Raw genomic sequence first — 21,469 nt, forward strand, 5'->3', positions numbered from 1 at the left:
CAGAATATTGTTGAAAATGGAATCAAGTCCCAAAGAAATTATGACCAACCAATAATTTAATTTGGCACCTAATTCATAAAACACAAAATTCAATTTAGGCTTAATTCATTTTCACATTTTCTCAAAATTAATTTTGAACGGTACCTAAGTATTATTTTCGGTCAAAATTAAAACTGGTTAATTGAAGTGGACGATTTTAGTGTAGCTCTTAAACGGGTGGACCGATTTACGCTTTTTTATTTGAAGGCAAGTTTTCTAGCGATGGTCCTTAGACGTGTTTTATCAAAATATGTTTCAGTTTGAGATATTGAACTTTGAAGTGACAATGTCGGGTGTTTTCCCTTTTTTCTTGGTTAGGTTATAGACCATCTGCCGGGATCCGGCGTTCCGCCTTTTCACGTTTTGTTTGGCTAGTGTCAATTTAAATTGAAAAGTTGCACCGAAATATTTCCAAGAATAAGCGCTTTGGCTTTGGTAATATCTTAACCTCAAACGCAAAGCCTGCATCCTTTATCTAACATAGTTAAATATTAAGTATCTAATTATATTTAATCAGAATAAAAACCAAGACAATTTTATCAACTCACTGTTATTGATACATAGTGTGCAATAAATAATATTTAAATTTTATTATTGTATTCTAATCTGCCAAAAATAATATGTCTTGCACATTTAAATCTACTTATTTATGTTTTTTTATAAACTGAATATTTTTTGGGTACCTACGCTTGCTGGGATATGAACCCTCGTTGTCCTCTGGTTTTGGGCCATCCATAAATAACGTCACACCAATTTCGATAATTTTTTGACTCCTCCTTTGCCACACTTATTACTATGACTATTGTCATTATTGTGTTCTTGTACCACAAAGAGACCATCCAGAACTACCAACACTTAGAATAGAATAGAATAGAATTATTTTATTATTATGAAATTGCGCGACTCCCCATCCCCCTAAAAGTGTGACGTAATTGTAATTTATTGATAGATAACCCCAAACCACCAGTGGCCCATTTCACGAAGCTACAAGTTACAATTTACAAGCGGTAGTCTCTTTTCAATGCATACGGTTAACAAAGGACTACCGCTTGTAAATTGTAAGTTGTAGCTTCGTGAAATAGGACACTGATCCCCCGACAGGCGACCTTTATGCGTGACGTAATTAGTTAAGCAAACATTTTGATGATCAAAAAAATAATAATAATTGGACAATACGCACATTAAACGTTCCGCGCATATTAACGATAACATATTCACATTAAAGCGAATAGGATAAAGCGAAATTGTTAACTTTAAAAGATATCCTACACTACTGAACACAACTTGGAAGATTATCACTTGTAAGTAACATATAAAGTGTCGTAGTGGTTTCTAACAGCTGATAACAAAATGATGTACTATTTAGCAGACTTCTATAATCACAACAGGCATCGTAGACAGATTGCCAGTTATCTGTGGTAGGTAGGTATACATGTTGGACCTCACCATACAATCTAACCTCGATTGGTCCACAATAAGGCCATTAATGAAGTAAACCACGCATTCGTTTCAATACTTACTTGCGTTATTTGCTACTTATCTTATCGTTAAGTTTATAAATGTACGTTTCACGTTCCATAATATTATTTATAACATAGTCGACAATTAAATACAAATCAACTTCATAATTTGTTACAGTTTATGACCAAACGCAAATAACAATATCGGCACTTCACTTGTTTTATTTACAACGATTGATTAAGAATAAAATAAAGTATTATTGCACCGTTTCTTCTAACACTACTCACATTTTTAAATATCTTCTTCATACACTTTAATATTCTATCTTTGGAATGAGTTTGATGGTTCGATCATCAAAACTTTTATCACATTCATCCGTCGATTTTAGATAGGCGCTATTTACAAGTCCTTAGCTATTTTCGTTAGTATAAAAAGTATTACTTTCTTCTATTATTGTAGTTGAATATACCCTGTCGCTGTAGGAGTCCGTGGACTGAGTGGTGGAGGGCGTTGAGGGGCTGTGAAGGACGATGGTGGGGTGCGCTCGGCCCCCCACGAGAGTGTCCTGCTACATGTGGTCCAAGGGCATCTCGCGGTCCCACTGCGCGCGTCCGCGCCGCCGCTCCAACATTGGGATCAGGAATAGGATGAGCCCGCTGAGGGAAATAGCCCCGCCCGCCATGTAGTACCCGGGCGCATACGAATTCAGCACGTCAAACAGCCATCCTGGAATACGGTCGGCAGCTTGATCATATTAGCCAAAATACGTTCACTAATAATGACATAGAGACGAAACAGATTCTGTTAGGCAGGGTAGAAGTGGAGAATGTTAAAGTTAGCACGAGACAAAGTTTTAATCAAATTAAGGCACGGTCCTACTAGTGTTCTATTGTGAATGTGTTAGTGTCTTCTGTATTCCTTAAAAGTAACAAATCTGTCAACAAAATTTATGTGGCAAAAGCAAATGTTAAAGTTACAGAGATAAAAACAGGCAAATGTTAGGTTAATGTAAGTCTAACAGGCATTTATTTATGATTAAAGGGGTAAGGCTTCCCCTTGGGCTACTTAAACGGAAACATTAAAATTCTTTATTGTCTTAAACAAGTAAGTTCATCTTTCTCTTGATAGCCAAGATATATTAAGGTTAACTGGAAGAGATCCCTTTAAGGGATAAGTTCGCCTTTGTACATCTTATCATCCTGTGTTCTGTTATTTTCATGTGTTTTTATGTACAATAAAGAGTTTTACAATACAATACAATATATTAGGTAAACGAAGGCAACATAGGTACAATTCAATAAACAGAATCCCGTATTTGATGGATTTACCTGCTAAAGGTGGTCCAATAAGTGAAGCGATCCCTTGAAACAACAGCAGTAATCCAAAGGCGTTAGTGAGCTTTTCGAGGCCGAGAAGATCTACTAGCACCACCGACGTCAATCCTACGTACGCTCCTATAGTGAAACCGAACGTAGTGGCATACATTGCTAGCCCCCAAAACTCCGTACACGCGATTGCCATGGCCGTTCCTGTAATTATGACGTAACATTTTAGATTGTTTGCGTTAAACGTTAGGTAATAATATTAAAATGTATTTTTGTGAAAATACTTAATCCTACTTACCAATTCCAGCAACGGTAAGACATATATTGTACGCCCATAATCGGTTTACCCATGGCTTGTCGCTGATGAAGCCCAGGACTATTCTCCCGATCAAGTTGGATGCACCGATTATGGCTATTAAATATTCAGAGTTCTCTACGCCAAGCTGTTCACTCAGCCGCACTGTATAAACGTAAGGGATATAAAATCCTATGCTAGTCAAAAAGTTTGACAGTGAAAACAATATAAATATGGGATCGACAAGCAGAGACAGATCGAGCATTTGCGATAGGGCTGCCTTTGATTCTGTGGAGCACCAACTGCACCACCCACATTTCTCTTCAATTTCTTCCTCATCGACTCTAGTACTAATTTGTGTTCTTTCTGGGGATGGAGCGCGGAACTTGGATAGACTGGTCATGCTTCCTTGGTAAAGTACATCTGGTCTTTGCATAATGCCACTGCCGTGCCGAGAGTGTGACTGCTGCCTCTGTTCATGGGGCTTGTTGAGAGCTGGTTGTGACAAAGTTAGTCGAGCGACGTCACTGTCTTCAACATTTCCGTTTCCACGCGCTACGTGCTCAGTGCTCTGGGATCTTTTTAATGGTGACTTCTTTTGTTTCGGAAGCATAGGTTCGCTAACTGGTGTTCTTGGCACTTCAGGTACTGGTCGGAACATAAGTCCTAGTGGCACGCAGTTCAATATTAGGGCACCGATAATCGCCATGGCGCCGCGCCAGCCATAAGTATTTATCAAGCTTTTTGTTATTGGTGCAAAAATAAATGTTCCTAGGCCTGATCCACATACTGCTATACCTGGAAAGGAAGAATAATAACGGTGAATATTGTATAGTCAGCATACTTTGAGACCACTCGGCGCTCTGCACAATATTATAAATGCGAAAGTGAAAGGTTGTGTGTTTTTGTGTTTGTATGTTTGAAACGGAGCGATGGATCGACGTGATTTTCGGCATATAGTTTATGGCCTATGGACCAGAGAGTGACATAGGTTACTTTTTATCCCGCAAAAATGCACAGTTCCCGAGGGAACAGCGCGCGATAACCGAATTCCACGCGGGCGAAGCCGCGGGCAAAAGCTAGTGTAAATATAACTTCAATTAACGATCATACTGGTGCGGCTAATTACTTCTCACGACCACGTTAGTGTTAGATAATCACATTGTAACATCCTTAACATTAACAGTATTTTCTTAATAAGGTAGGTATTATAATCATAATGTTTAAATGAAACAGTACATAACTCAACACAACCAAGATATTTTATAACATTTAACCTTATCTAATAAATAGTTTCAATTTGCAAATATTCCTTTCTACATCTCCTTGTACAATACAGTACAGTAAATACCTTGTACTCGTAGATATATAAGGTGGGGTACTCCACAATAGAGATATCTCTCTTCAGGCAGATGTCAAGTCTTACAAAAATTAGTCGGTGATTTGGACTTAAATAATCAAACTCAGTGGATTGGAGATAGACAAAGAAAGGGGAAGGTTATAGCCATACCTGTGGCAAGACTCCGATAACGTTCGAACCAAACTGTGACGCTGACGATGGCCGGCAGGTAGATGAGGCCGCAGCCAAAGCCGGTGCCGATGCCGATGGTGAAGATGAGGGTGAGCACGTTGCCGGCGAAGGCAGAGGCCGTCACACAAGTCGCCGCCAGCAGCGCGCCCGCCACAGTCACAGCCTGGCAGCCCCAACGGTTCACGAACGAGCTCGATATCGGACCTGGAAACGGTAGGTGACAACTTATTTGACATGGTTCGTGTACTTAACTGATTTTGTGGCTAGCTTTAGAGTAGATGAGTAATTTTAAATTACTTTTGGAGGCAGAATTAGGTCGTGGTACGTTTACGCATACATCTCGGATGGGGGAGCTTTTGACAAGCTTGACGACGTTTTCAGGTCTAGGATACCACAAACACTAAAAACAAGAGTGTATGACCAATGCGTACTGTCGGTGATGACGTACGCTTGCGAGACGTGGACGTTTACAGTAGGGATGATGCACCTTCTCAAGGTAGCGCAAAGAGCGATGGTACGCGCAATGCTAGGAATCCCCTGCGGGACAAGATAAGGAACCAGTACATTCGCCAACGAATCAAAGTTACCGACATCGGTAGGGGAGTGGCGCAACTTAAATGGCAATGGGCCGGTCACGTCTGTCGCGCGGGGGATGATAACGAACGTAGGAAGACCACCAGCTAGATGGGCGGATGATATCCGTAAGACAGCAGGACCGACCTGGACTAGATTCGCCGCATCTAGATCAACATAGGAAGAGGCATACTTATGTCCAGCAGTGGACAAATATATGCTGAGAAGAAGAAGAAGAAGTGTTTAGGCTCCTTTTCATTAATAACGTGGAAAAAATTATTAGGGCGGTAAGTAAAGATCACAGATCAAGGATATTTGATATTTTTAAAAATAAGACGAAAGTGCAATGAAGTTGGATTTGGGTACCAACTGCTCACATCATGAGCGGGTATGTTTTAACGTAGGTATTAAATATAATTAGGTTTAAATGAATATTCAACAACATTTGTTCACTAAAGGAATTTATTCATTAACAAAATTAAAAAAAAAAAAAACTTATCATATCAAGTTACTAAGTGTGATTAGATGAGTAGGTAGGTAAGTATCAAAGTATCTTTGAAAAGGAGCTTTCCATTAGTGAAAGTCCAGAGGGGTCCGATGTAGCCGATGTAGGTATACAGAAGCTCGAACTTTCTACTTAATTAACTTTTACGAAGTTTTACGAGTATCGAACTCTGGAAATACTAAAATAGGTAATAAGTATTTAGTTTATATCAAAACAAAATATTTTCAATTCCTCATAATTAACGAAAACTAAACCTCATAATTACGATAATTTTATAAACTAGTAATGTGTATTGAATATTTTATACGAAAAAAAAACCTGTATTCAAATCTCAAGTAATTCCAATTACATAACACTGACGACATCGTGAGAGTTGCGGGCAACCGGTGGATGCAAGTGGCGAGTGGTCGTTCATTGTGACGTTCTAACTGGCTGGCCTTTGGTCAGCAGTTGACGTCTTCCGGCTGATGATGATGATGAATAGACAAAACTTGAAGTTGTTAAAATTGGTGGTGGTTAGATTTTGGATGTACCTATTGGTGCCTTGCAGACCTACTAAAGAACAAATCACTGTACCTCAGACAAAGAACAAGAGAACAAAACAAGTCAGCGTTGCGACTATTCATATTTTTCGATAAAATTTTACGTACCTAGGTACGGTAAATCTATTTAACAGAGACTATTATTTTAAAAGCATTTATACAATAGCAATACTTAGTTCATTTAGTTTCCACGTTATGCCGACTAACGTAACGTCACTTCTACAACATAACATAATAAATTGAATTAACCTGACCTGAGCTGAGAGTGACCCCGACGAGTATGGAGACGATCCACGCCGTCTTACCGTTGCCCTCTTGAAAGTAATCCAGGAACTCCGAGTAGAAAACGCCGAAGGAGTAGGTCATGCCATCCGCTGGAAACAAAGAAAATATCTCTTATAAAATTATCACATGATGTGGCCTATATCTCATTTTTCACTGATATACTTATGTATTTTATAGGTAAGAAGTAAACACGTGTATTGTCTAAGCTATTGTTATTTTTTATTTGTATTTATTTTATATTAATCGTTTCTCCTATCTGTGTTTTCACCACCTACTGTAACGTATTTTAATTAGTTTTTTATACTAGCGGTTGTCTGGAAGTGATCGCTTTTAATCGATAAGAGCGCCTATTGTCTGACATGTCTTTTGTTATTTTTGTTAAATCCCTGTACTTTGTAGTCTGCAATGCTGCGCAATAAAGAATATTCGTGGTATTATCATTATTTTCAGGCATTTATAATAGGTACACGATATTAATACATAACTTACTAGCGGTCCGCCCCGGCTTCGCACGGGCAAAGTAAAAAAAAAAACGGCCAAGTGCGAGTCGGACTCTCGTACGAAGGGTTCCGTACCTATACAACATTAGGTAGACATTAGCATAAAAGGACAAAAAACGGCACTTTGGAATACCTTAGCATTCTCATAGTGAAAGATTTTTTAAAATCGGTCCAGTAGTTTGCATACCGCGCGAGCCAGAAAAAAAATAGCCTATGGCACTTTAAAATATTTTAGCATTCTAATAGTGAAAGAAATTTTAAAATCGGTCCAGTAGTTTTTGAGTTTATTCGTAACAAACATCCAAAAATCCAAAGTTTTCCTCTTTATAAAATAAGTATAGAAGTATACTTAGATAGTATAGACAACTAATCTTTGTAGTAGGTAATACTAGTATACAGGGTTATTGGTGGTTGGTAAGTCGTGGTTGGTGTCGGTTGGACTTTTAATATTGCATAAGTAAATAAAAAATGTTGATTAATATTGCTTATTTTTTTTAAATAATTTTTTGAAGATGATTTTCAAAAAACTTAAATTGCGATTATCTCAGAAATGGTTCACTTTTGCATAGGGTTTTATGGGACAAACATGATTGCAAATGACCTCCCCTATAACCCCTTAACGGGAATTGGACGACTTACCAATAACCCTGTATACGTAATTGCTTTATACCACAAAACTAACCCCCGTATTCATAAAACTTAACAAGCCTATGTTAACTAACAAATGCTTTGTCCCTTTCTAACAAATACAAATGTCGAAGTGACAAACGAATTTAAGTGGCATTTTAACTAAAATAGGTTTGATTGTCGTTTATGAATAAGGGGGTATTAATTTAAAAGTAACGCTCTTATTAGAGACTGCCCATTTGAACCCAAAAAAATAATAAAATTCTCAGTGTGATTAACAACACGGATAGGTATGGATATAATTTCTTGTTCTTGTAGTAATATTATAAACATAGGTATAAGGTATTTCATTATAATTAAAATTAGACTAATTTAAAATGATTACTAAAAGTAAAACAAACTAATAATGAAACCATAACTAGAAAAAATTTTGTTTAACCCAACAATAAGTAAGTATTATCATGGTTCATTGAAACAATTACAAACTAGGTTAACGTGATGGGCATTCGATGTAGCTGTTCGTTATAACGGAATGCCAATGCGGTAGCAATATGTACTTACTTACATTAGTCAAAACCTTGCAGAGATAAAGCTTCACATAACGCGCGTTGTGACCATATCGTAATCTATTATAGTAGAATCAACCGTATTACATAAAAGTTAGATAAGTATTTCAAAGATATATAATACGTTGCTACAATCTCGAGCCGCAAACATACTTAAGTACATAAATTTAGTCAAAGAAACTTATTAAGTTTCATTAAGGTTAACTTAATGACAATACCTACCTAAAGATGGGCGGCTAATTTTCGTAAAACTGTATGAGTTTAGTTTACTTGCGCTTTCCTAATAATGGAACATGTAGGTTCGATTAAAAAAATTGACAGTAGAATCAATTCAATCAACGTTAACTAATTGGTTGATTTAACAAATAACAAACATCAACAAATTCAAACGTCAACAGACAATACAAGTAGGTATCAAATGTGTGAACTTACCTCAAGAGGTTAGTAAACAAAGTAAATGGTAAGAAAGAATGTCGTTACTTCTTACTATAGAATATAGTAACTAAACTTATTTTATTACAGTGTGATTGTATGAAGCTTTATCACTGTGGCATATTTTTGCATGTTGCGATAACGGCGGCTACACGTGCCTCTGACACAAAGCTTTGCACCATTTTATGCAGACAAAAGGCTCTCGCCGGTGTCCAAGGAGTGAACCTATAGTCATCTACCTCACCTACGCACTTTATATTGGGCTTCAATCACTCCTGCTGGCTCGTGCTGAGGCACCGACCGACTTCAGACTGGTAGAAAATTATTTTCATGGTTTTTTGTAGTCGGTTCAATTTTTTGTTATAATTTTTTTTTACGCTTTTAGTGTAAATAATCTAAGATACAATAGTTTAATATCAACTGCTCGTCATCTTTTACGAAAGATTGCTTTTTCCGATTCAGAGACGTTCATTATTGAGGAGTCCTGGTGCTTCACCACCTGTTTTACCATATGCATTACGAGGAGTATAAATTTCATAGCAACTGTGTCAAAGTAATTAAAATTCAACCAGTGAAATACTTGTTATTGAGTAGTAACTCCGATGGTCAACTGTGGTCATCATCAGCTCCACTTCACTAAATTATGATTTTCAAGAGCATATGCACGAGTTACTACTAAACATATCGAAATTACCATATGTAGGTGTCCCTACAACATTTGAAGAGATTCAAATCGGTTCATAAATGACGGAGTTCTGAGGTAACAAACATAAAAAAACCGAATTGATAACCTCCTTTTTTGGTCGGTTAATGAAATGTAAAGGTTGCGATCATACCACCTACTGCCATCTCTAAAGGCTAAAAAGAAAAACGGATTCAAAAATGAACAGAGTTTGAGGTAGGTAAATAAAATATAGGCCAATCAAATAAGATCCTTATTTTGGTTGCGGTTAATAAAATTCTAATTGCATTGGTCTAAAAATTACCTTATTGGAAACCCGACTACAAATGAGACCCCGTACACGCTCATTGGACTAATCGGGAAAACCCGGACGGACGGCAGCCCTACATGCACCTCATTGGATACCGATAGCGATATCGTTAGTAGCACATTGTACTACGCGAAACTGCAAGTAGGAGTTCTGAGGTAACAAACATAAAAAAAATACAATCGAATTTATAACCTTCTCCTTTTTTGAAGTCGGTTAAAAAGAAAGGAGAAACCTTAATTGATTCCACGGAATCATGCTTCGTATTTTAGGATTTCAATTAGAATCCATAGGTTTGTGATCAAATCAATCTGCCATTTCCACCTCGAACGTGACACACATAATATAAGAACTGCGTTGAGAGATTCGACGATAATCCCTACTTCCCTACTATATATTATATATATTATATATAATATTAAAATGCGAAAGTAACTCTGTCTGTCTGTCTGTCTGTCTGTTACCCTTTCACGTCGAAACCACTAAACCGATTTTGATGAAATTTGGTATATAGGTAGTTTGAACCCCAAGGATCAACATAGGATACCTTTTATTCCGGTAGAGGGCGCCACCGCGCGATAACCTAGATCCGCGCAGACGTAGTCGCGGGCATAAGCTAGTAATAAATAATAATTAAATATCCTTAATAACATTCAGATGTAGGAAAATGAATGGCTATGGCAGAAATAAAATCCATTTCCATGTTTTGATTTTAATTTAGTGGGACCATGATGTTCCAATTACCGGTGACCTATAGTCTCTGTTTTTAGGAGTTCGGATATATATGTAAACTATGCCGACCAAATGGTACAATAAATAATAAAAATAATTTTTTTTTTAGGGTACCTCCCATAGACGTAAAGTGGAGGTGTTTTTTTTCTCATTCAACCCTATAGTGTGGGGTATCGTTGGATAGGTCTTTTAAATCCATTAGGGGTTTCCTCGAACGATTTTTCGATTCAGTGATATGTTTGCGAAATATTCAAAGTGCAAATTTTCATTAAAATCGACCATTCCCCCCCTCCCCTCTAAAATCTAAACCAGAGGGTGGAAAATTTTGAAAAAAAATCAGAATGGTTTATCAAAATTTCAAGAAAAACTATAATGGCTAAGTTTGCTTGTAAATAGCAGCCTAAGGTATAAAATAAAATATACCTAAACTTGGAAGATTGCGTATAAAATACGAAATTCTTAAAAAAATATTACTTATTTTTTTCGTATTGGCTACGTAACCCTATTTTGGGCGAGTCCGACCCGCTCTTGGCCGGTTTTTTTTGTTTGTACGTTATTCAGACAGAACAGATTTGAGATTTCGCCGCCATAACTTAAATCATCGCAGCCTTAATATAACACACCAGCATAGTTGAGCACATTATCGACCCCACGAGACCCTTTCGGTTTTTGATACATATCAAATTTTTCTTTGTTATCTTTGGCTACGGCAGCGACGTGTCATCAGCTGCATTTAGGTATATTGTTGACAAAAATTACCGCCAAATCATTCGTATTCCTACTCTTATTACTGGGTCAAGGTATATAATGAATCGAAGCAATCATTTTGATAATCATGCGACAGTCTACGATACGATCATATTAAAGTTGGGAAAATCTCGATAGTGGTTGATACGTGTGTTCCGGCCGTACTTTCGTGGTACGTTGATATCTCATATTTAAATAACGATAGCTATGAAAGACAGCTCATGGCAACAAAATTCGATCAATAAGTGCCTTATCGTGCTGTATCTTCGATTGTGCTATTCGATCAATTTGTTCTAGATAAAATCAAAACACGTTGGACCATAATTGTACCTAGTAACTAAAATATTAGTTCGTCGTTGCTATGATTTTGATTTGTGATAAAAGCAATATACATTTTTATTAGTAAGATAAAATAATATTTGTTATGATAATGATGTTATGGACATACTTAGATAATGATCTGTAAATAGAGACTAATAGACGTACAAAAACAAACTTATCAAGAGGCCAGTTGGTTTGGGAATCTGAATTGGTTTCAGAACATGAAAGCAAAATTTCAAGACATTACTCTTCTATCGTATTACTAGTTCTGTTCGGAAAAGGAACAAAAAAAAAGATAGTGATCAATCAGTTTTTGTGACTAGGTTTATAAAGAAAGCCTTAAAATATGTAGTATATTCCACATAATCAAAAATTAAAATCCACTATCTAACCGTAAATTCAAATAGATTTTTTTAATAAGATTCTACGAGTAGTTGAGTATAACTTCCCTTGATATTCCAAAAATTACTGTAGAAAATCCAATATTTTTGAGCAATTCTGCTATTATTTTGGCCCTCTCTTTTTGATTCTGTTTGCTATGGTTTAGGGTGATACGGCAACGTCGACCAGCGGAAGTGTTCTTTTAAATGACAACAAATCGCGCCTTGACACGCAAGCTGCATTGAACATAAGCCAACCGCTCTATAAAACAAACCGTTCTTTTAATTATTTTGCTTTCATAATGATGACAAGAAAAATATGTGAATTATACTCTTCGCTATGTACCCACTTACAACTAAATTTTGTCTTTTAAAGGAATGAAGGTAACATAGACTGGTAAACTGTAGCACGGTCTCATATCAAATTAAAAAGAGATAAACTGCAAAAGAGCACCTGATGTTTAACGCTAATAAATTAATTTTCTCAAAAATGTCCGTAAAAGTTGACATTATTCTTTACATATCAGAAGGTGAAGTACATAGTTTATGGTCAGCGGAAAATTAAAAAGTTAAAAAGATTGCAGGCGCGCTAGCTCGACAATAATGAATTAGCGCGCCTGCAATCAGTCACATTTTTTTTTAAAGTTAAAAAGGCCATGGAAATGTTGGCACAAGTCGTATACAGCCAAGTCTAATGGCCGGTATCAGATATTTTGTTGGAACTCCGGATTTTTCTATTGGGTCTGAAATAGCTTGTGGTGTTTTCGGTGGAAAAATACACCTGCAGTTTATTTTTAATGAAAAAAGGCGGGAAAGCATAAGAAAAATATTGGAATAAAATTAAATTTTACAATATATTTTGAGAAAAAGTTTATTCTATTTCAGAATTATTCACCATTTTTGAGAAAAGCTTTATATTAGTCTCGGCTGGAATAGCAATTGCTGGCTTCGTATTAGTTAAACGGACTCGCAAGCTCGTCCGTTTAATACTCATCTCAGCCAGCAATTGCCTACTTCCAGGTCACGACAATAATCAACTATACGTGTGCTTTTTTTGTTAACGTTTAGCATGATATTTCGACATAATAAAGTAAAATAACACCTATAAAATAAACGAATCCGTCGAGTTAAGGAACTCAATTCCATTTAGACAGATAGGTAATTGTCTGTATTGAGGTCATCGACAATCTACAGATCAATTGCGGTAGCATTGCTTTGAAATAAAATACATTTGGGAGGGATTTTGAAACAATTTGCAACTCATGTTCTAACGTATAATGCTATGTTGAAGAAAAATAGTTATTTTCTCAAACATGACATGAAATATTGACGTTGTGTTACAAATAATAGGCTGAAAAGTATCGCGCTGCAGGCGCTGTGGCTCAGCTGCGTGCGCGCGGTCACTCTAGCGGCCTGCAAAGAGATTTCATACAACCTTGCAGGCCGCTGGCCGGCAATGCGGCCGTCTTTTGTTTCAACGCGCGCTCTGCGACACGCACGCGGCCCACGCACAGCAACACCAGTACCGCCAGCAGCCAGCGCGACACGCGCGTACACAACAGGGCGACCAGACTCGCGTCCCGCCAGCTTCATTTCTTGTTTTTTTTTTTATTTTATTTCATGTAATGTTTGAGAAAAGCACTATACAAGCCTCGGCCGGAACCTGGGGTTGCCGGCCTCGCATCTCTATCCGGCCTGGCCACGCTCGGCCGTCTATATATGTTTAGCCGGCAACCCCCTACTTCCCGGCCTCTACAGTAATGTACTATTGTTATGCAAGACTGGAAAGTAACTGTTTGGCACGAGTGCTTATATTGAAAGCCGAGCAAGCAAAGGTTGCGTTTAGGATTGAACCACGAGCGAAGCGAGTGGTTCAAAAGAAGAATCCTGAGCGTATTCGAGGGTTTGAAAGGCACGAGATGCTAAACAACTTTACAGCCGAGCGAAACACACAATTTTTCACCTCACGACAGAGAGAAAAATGTAGGTAAATGGAAAACAAATTGAACACTCTTATAAATCAGTTTCAGGTTATGCTAGCTAGTTTATGCCAGTGGCTTTTTCTAAATCGCAAAATTCTCATCCCATCAAAATACATCCACGTTCTTGTCTCCATAAAAAGAGGGAATTACGAAGTCCAAGTAAAAGTTCATCTTTCTAGATCCAGGTTTTGGGTTGGCGTTGATAAGTGAGTTAGCCAGTACTTTTTACATTAAATTATGCAAGTAGCTAAACCTACTTAAAGTTAAAATAATTATTACTAGAATTGGTAATATTGACAGTGTGAACTTTTTCCCTGCGGTAGGTGCGTTCTGAATTTGACCTCATATCTATCTACCTACCTATTTGTCGTTTCAGAACGTGTCATTATGCTTATTTTTTCGGGTGTGTTTCCGAATCTCTTTTCATCATTTGATATCTATTTCCTTCTTGTTTGTTCTGTAATTTTTTGTAATAATTATAGACGCATTTGGCATAATTTCAGAAAACTGAAATGAGCTTTATTATAATCAAATAAATGTTTAGTAACAAGAATAAAATAACGGATTTAAATATTACTTCAACAATGTATGACGAACTTTCTTTGTGAACACGTCAATATTCAATGCTTACTTCCTCAACCTCGTATCTACCCGAATTGTATACAACAAATCAACACTCTATCGTACTTATCATAAAGATGATTCTAAAGCAATATTATTGTGGCCAGATAAGAGGTTGTGAAAGTAACCGGCCGATATGTATTTTCAAGGGGGCACCCGTTCACGATAACGTTCGAATTTCAAAAACTCTTTCCAGCCAAGAGGATAAAAAGCGACTTTCCACGCAGATTTCGAAGGATAAAGAAAGCCTTTTCGAGCTAGTGAGGTGAAAATAGTACATTACTGCAGAGGCCGGGAAAGAAAGGGTTGCAGGCTAGGGATAGGTATACGAGGCTGGCATGTTCTTTCACGCCGAGGCTTGTATAGTGCTTTTCTCAAACATGAACTAAAAGAAATAAAAACTCCTAGAAATCAATGTTTTATTCGTAAGACAACTAAAATTGTACCAGACTCAAATTATAACTGCCATCTATATAAGTGTTTATTTCATTCTAACATGATTTAAAACGTTAAAATAATCCCAATAAAACCAAATTGCTATAAAGACATGTACATATAACGGACTGCAGAAATAAAAAATCACGTTTCTAAACGAAACTTTGAAATGACAATGGAACTTATTTGCAAAATTGCTAAAGCCCAAGTCCAGTCAATAAAAAAAAAGACAATGACACTTGTCAATTTTCCCGCCAAAACTTAAACCCGAACTGCAGCCTATTTAATTAGCTACTTTATTATGTAAATAAAATTGTAATTTGACGTAAAACGCGTCGGTAATATTTATATATTTACATTTAGAATATTCATAGTCCTGTGAATTTATTCAGTAACTAATAAATGAACCATAGAAATACAGATTATTAATTTCAAGTCGTGTATGGCCTTTATCGTGGATATTTGACGTTTTGCATTGAAACAAAAGACTGTTGTCTTGCAGGCCTAGGCCTGCAACAGTATATTTTGAAGCCTGTTTTAAGGAACACAACATAAACATTACATAGCATGTTTGAGAAATAGTACATTACTGTAGAGGCCGGGAAGTAGCAGGTTGCGGCCGAGGCTTGTATAGTGCTTTTCCCAAACATTACATGAAATAAAATAAAAAATCAAGAAATGGAGCTGGCGGGACGCTAGTCTGGTCGCCCAGTTGCGTGCGCGCGTGTCGCGCTGGCTGCTGGCGGGCGGCGGGCGGCTGCGGGCGGTGTTGCTGTGCGTGGGCCGCGTGCGTGTCGCAGAGCGCGCGTTGAAACAAAAGACGGTCGCATTGCCGGCCAGCGGCCTGCAAAGTTGTATGAAATCTCTTTGCAGGCCTCTAGAGTGACCGCGTACAGGCAGGCGAGCCACTGCGCCTGCAGCGCGATACTTCTCAGCCCATTATTTGTAACACAACGTCAATATTTCATGTCATGTTTGAGAAAAAACATTTGACATATTTCAAGGGAGTAAAGGTGGTTTTCCACCGGTGAGGCGAGACGACACGAGGCGAGACAAGAATTGAAATTGGTATGGTAGTGCCCGCGGCACTCGCGGCGGGCGCGCGAGAATGCATACAAATTTCAATTCTCATCTCGTCTCGTCTCGTCTTGCCTCGCCGGTGGAAAAATCGCCATTATCGACTGGCCTCTATATGTATAAACACAGTAGCAAATTGCCATCAGTAACAACACCTAATAACAAATTACGATTAAATTTTTCCTTATGATACCTTCGTCTATTATTCGGATAAAAGAATGGAACAATTACGATAAATAATAAGTAAGGTAGTTAGGACTTAAAACGTTATTTGTTACGCTAATAATTTTCCTTTAACGGTCAACCTCTGATTGTTTATGCATATTATATTGCCGAGGAATTAGGTTACGGTCACACTTATTTATCGGCGTGGGTATGTGGTACGCCGATATGTTATAAATTTATATTTATCCAATACAAAGTGATCAAGTATTTGCCTTTTACGGCAATTGGACTACTTGCGCAGCATTTGGCCTCTACCGTATTTTGTTAAATTACTAAATTGCTTTTCAAAATTTGATCTGATTTGTGTGGTGTGGAACCTTAAAAAGAATAAATATGTCTCTTTCAGATGTTATCTGTAGTTATTTGGGCCAAATTTTTGTTTAAAATATTACGTTATTAGCAAAAATCCAAATATACCTATCATAAAAACTTTTTTTTCGTATCCAGTAAAGCGACTTTCAGTATTATCATTGTATTTTTCGAGTAAAGAAGGCTCGTTAAAAGTTACATTCTTGTAGCTTTTGTATTGTATGTCAAAGTCAAAGTCAAAGTCAAAATATCTTTATTCAATTTAGGATATAACAAGCACTTATGAATGTCAAAAAAAATCTACCACCGGTTCGGAAAAACCTCTGTTGAGAAGAATCCGGCAAGAAACTCAACTATGTTAACATGGCACTCAAACTCATTGCAGGGTTCTTTGCGTAAAAATTTTCTTCCATTCTGCCATTCTTAATCTTAAAAAATCTTTTCCTGTATCAAATATCTGTATGTTCGCCGCAAAGGGCTCCTACACATGTCACTATATTTTTACACCTACTACCAGTGCTTGTGAAAAGACCGTCACTGCTAAGAAGAATGCGCCACAAACAACTTGCCACAGTCTTTTTATTTCAAATCACATATTATCTACTATTCTCTTAACTATTAAAAAAAGTAAATTAGAAATGTGGTGGAGCCGTGGTCGCCTAGTGGATAAGTTGTGGTGGCCTAGTGGTTTGGACCTATCACCTCTCAAGCAGAGGGTTGTGGGTTCAAACCCGGCTCGCACCTCTGAGTTTTTCGAAATTCATGTGCGGAATTACATTTGAAATTTACCACGAGCTTTGCGGTGAAGGAAAACATCGTGAGGAAACCTGCACAAACCAGCGAAGCAATCCAATGGTGCGTGTGAAGTTCCCAATCCGCACTGGGCCCGCGTGGGAACTATGGCCCAAGCCCTCTTGTTATGAGAGGAGACCTGTGCCCAGCAGTGGGACGTATATAGGCTGGGATGGATGGAAATTAGAAATACATACATGTATTGAAGATAAAGATTTCATGGTTATCATAATGTCTAATAATCATATAATAATAAAGGGGGTCCCTTAGTTAAGTAGCTAACTTTAAAAAACATTGGATTGTAGAACCTCCTCCTTTTTTTGAAGTCGGTTAATAAATGGTACTTTTGTCATTGGAACTCATTAATAATTTAAGTATTTTACCTATTTACTAAAAAAAAACACTAAAAATAAAACATTTAGGTATATGGTCGGTTTAAAACTGGGCTTTTCAGAGTTCTTGGGGTCATTTCATTGTTTTCGTTAGCTGAAAGCCTATTAGTTTCTGTTTATCTTTCTCAAACTAATTTAAACCCTAAATAGTAGCTAGATATTTGACAGAGATTGAGTTAATTCAACGTTCCATAATACTGCCGTCCTAAGCCGAAAGGCGCTATCTTAAAAAAAAAACGCTTTTCTGTCATTTACACCATGTGATGCTGAATGTTTTAATAACTCAAAGGTGTTTTTTTTGAGATAGATCTTAGCAAACAGGAAAAAAAAAAAAAAAACGAACGTGTTCTTTTCTAGAACGATCGTCTAGCAATTAGATATTATGGTTTCAAAAATGTGAATTACTCGTAGATAGGTACTATTAGGTAATTAGATTGGTTAAGATTTGTGATGATATAATTTATGATGAAATTTGCGGACCACAGAACTAGACTTGATTTACCCGAATTCAACCAATGTCAAGCCAAGATTATGGCCGCTTAAATCAATTCCGGTTTGCTCTAGCTCATACTCAGCAAATAAAGTAAGTTAAGTACTAGATGTGTAAGAGTGAGTACTAGGGTCATCGGACGCCGTCATATCATGATCATAAATGGAGCAACACATAGTGTTGGCGCGAGACCTAACTCTTGCTAGTCTACTCGTATACTTAATATACGTAGAAACAATTGTACTATACTGTCCGATATATAAATCCGAGGTAAATTTCCGAAAAAAAACATCGAAATTTTAAAGATTTTACAGTAGGCGCAGTACATTGCACTCTTCGTGAAAATAGGCATGTCAGTTGCTTTACAAATGACCGTTAGCCAAAAATATGCATGAAATTTTAGTCAGAAAGTAGTACGTAAAGATCCAGTACTGTTCAAATTTTTATTTTCTCGGGTATGAATTTCTCACAGGGCCACAGGAGTTCGGGTGAATCAATTTTTCGACGCATATTAAAAGAGAATGAAAGTGGGTTGAGAATGAATGAGTTACTCGTCAAAATGTTTTCTCTATGCTGATGACCAAGTATTACTTGCGTCTTCGGCCGAGGAGTTGCAGGAGATGGTTACTGCTATGAGTGGAGCTTTTGTTAGAAAGGGAATGAAGATGAATGTAAAGAAGACGAAAGTGATGGTGTTTGAAAGAGATGAGACAGTGACAGACTGCAATATCGTGGTTGGAGATGAACAAATTGAACAGGTGAATGAGTTTGTGTATCTGGGTTCAAAGTTTACAAGAGATGGAAAGTGTGAGAGTGATATTGAAAGAAGAGTGAATGCAGGAAACATGGTGAATGAAAGAAAGAAAGAAAGAAAGAAAGAAAGAGCGTTAAGAAGTATGATAGGAGTTAAACTGAGTGACAGGATAAGAAATAGTGAGATAAGGAAACGTTGTGTTCTGAAAGAAGATGTAGTGACAAAAATTGAGAAAGGTATGCTGAGATGGTTTGGCCAAGTCGAGAGAATGAATGAAGAACGATTGACAAAAAAAGTGTATGAGGCGACTGTAAATGAAAGTGTTGGAAGGGGGTAGACCTAGGCGGACGTTTCGAGACCAAATCAGGGACGTCTTGAAAAAAGGCCAGGTCAAGAGTACCCTAAACCGAAGAGCATGTATGAAGGGAATAATGAAAGTGGACGAAGCAAAACAAGTATGTAAGGATCGTAGCAAGTGGAAAGAAGTGGTCTCTGCCTACCCCTACGGGAAAGAGGCTTGATTATATGTATGTATGTATATTCATCAGAAATTTCTTCAGATTTCAGTACAATCATACATGGATAGTAAAACAAGCCTATTACTTTTGTTAGGTTAGAAAGATTTCTAAAGACCACTACCAATGTACATCAGTTAATTAAAAAAGAAATACTGCGCTATCTCAATTGACTATTTTTTATAATTCCACACAAAGGATGCATAATGGACTACGAGTAATGAGACTGATTTGTAATGTATTATATTTAAAATAAATCATTAGTAGGTACTCCTTATTATGTTACCATAATAACCACACTATTAGATGACATATGGTAAAACATATTGCGAAATATGAATAAGAGATCGATTTATAAAAAAAAATATAAATTAAAAATAAATAAATATATATTTTTTTTCATTCTGAGAGGAGGCCTGTGCCCAGCAGTGGGGCGTATATAGGCTGGGATGGATGATGAGATGATGATGATATTTATAAAACAACTTATTGCCGGTAATGTACCGCAACTCGGACGATATTTTTCACACCATGTATACGTAATGACGCTTAACAATAAATTGCCGGTTTAATAGAAAAAATCTATTGTTAAAAAATCAAAGTCCATGTAAATGAAAGTTGATCAATACCGAAATATCCCCAAAACTCTTTAGATTCCTTGCATGGCTCGTCATTACAGCCAAAGCTCGCGTGACCAGACGCTAGCCGGGATGACGGGACGCCCCGCGATTACACAATAATGCCCTATCAGCGTAATGAAACCTTATCCCTACATATCCGATACCGAACCAGTTTTTCGCGGAATTCAGCCCACATCTAATTCTTTGTAAACCGGGTCCCATTTTTAACTTTAGGCTGCAGGATTGAGTAATTAAACACATTGCTAACATTAAACATAACAACACATTGTAACGATAATCTTGATTCATAGCCCTTGGCTATTTCGCTTTAAATATACATAATACGGTTTGATATGTTAAGAGTATAATTCGCTATACCTACGTATATTTATATCAAGATATCACATTAAGGAACAAACATGTCCTTCTAATTGCTTATGAAGTTTCCTCATGTTTTTTAGTCACACGCCTTTAAATAAATCAGACAGAAAGTAAATATTATCTCTTAAAATCATGTGCTTTGATATCAATCATGTGCTTGCACTGATGTGCTCACTTGTTTTTAAATTTAAATGAAAGGATAAAGATACGGGTCGACAAACAAAGCGCGGACTGAAAAAAGGCTTAACGGCTGATGGGGTCTTAATGCGGGTGCTCGGACGCACTCGATCGGACTCGTTACGGTACGGACACAACCGACCCCTATGTATTTAACAAACAAAATAGCACAATACCATAGCTAAACAAAGACGTTTAAATACCGAGCAAAACAGCTATGAATTTGTTTGAAAATAATCGAAGAAACATTTGTGTTTCAAAGCATTCTAAACATAGAATTAGATTATTACAGGCCTATGAAACAGGGTATTGTATACTCTACGACTGATTTAAAATGAAAATCTAAAGGTTGGTATTGATATCATTATATAATTTGCTTTGCTTTATGTAACAATAAATTGCAGGGTATCCATACTCTATAAATAGATTTCAAATCGATGCGCCCGTGTGCAAAGTACACCCTGCACTATAGGTAAAGACGCCTTTGCATTTAATGAGTTTAAAAGAAAAACCATTATGGCCAAGTAGACTTTTTAAGTTAGCGAGTATAGTCCATGAAAATTTTATATCGAATATTTGCCGCATCGTAGGACGGAACCCTACACTCCGCGTCAGTCCGCGTGGCACGACACGCATTTGGCCGGTTTTAGTTATCTTATGAAGTCTCAATCAAACTTGCTTCTCACTTGAGATAAAATAAAGAGAATCCTTCTGTTTTGTTTGAACTACAAAATGTATAAATCCAAACCAAACCTAATAATCTTACATTATTATCTTGGAACAGATCAAAGCCGTACATTGTTCTGTGTAATGTTCTATAGTGGTATATTATTTAGGTATACACTTTAA

The 21,469-nt window shown here is 37.1% G+C and overlaps 1 protein-coding gene across 2 annotated transcripts in view; it reads right to left on the reverse strand.

Moving 5' to 3' along the window:
• Positions 1 to 896: 896 nt before the first annotated feature.
• The window catches only part of Mct1 (Monocarboxylate transporter 1), a 39,214-nt gene continuing 18,641 nt past the window's right edge, over positions 897 to 21,469 (reverse strand). For both annotated transcript variants that reach the window (XM_074085964.1, XM_074085963.1), the window contains exons 3-7: positions 6,526 to 6,645; positions 4,631 to 4,855; positions 3,124 to 3,918; positions 2,829 to 3,029; positions 897 to 2,226 (exon numbers count right to left, since the gene is read on the reverse strand). In XM_074085964.1, coding sequence (XP_073942065.1) covers positions 2,069 to 2,226; positions 2,829 to 3,029; positions 3,124 to 3,918; positions 4,631 to 4,855; positions 6,526 to 6,645 — 1,499 coding nt within the window. In that variant the 3' untranslated portion in view covers positions 897 to 2,068. The remainder of the gene's footprint in view (positions 2,227 to 2,828; positions 3,030 to 3,123; positions 3,919 to 4,630; positions 4,856 to 6,525; positions 6,646 to 21,469) is intronic.

The sequence above is a fragment of the Choristoneura fumiferana genome, chromosome 3 (assembly GCF_025370935.1).
Source record: "Choristoneura fumiferana chromosome 3, NRCan_CFum_1, whole genome shotgun sequence".
Lineage (NCBI taxonomy): Eukaryota > Metazoa > Arthropoda > Insecta > Lepidoptera > Tortricidae > Choristoneura > Choristoneura fumiferana.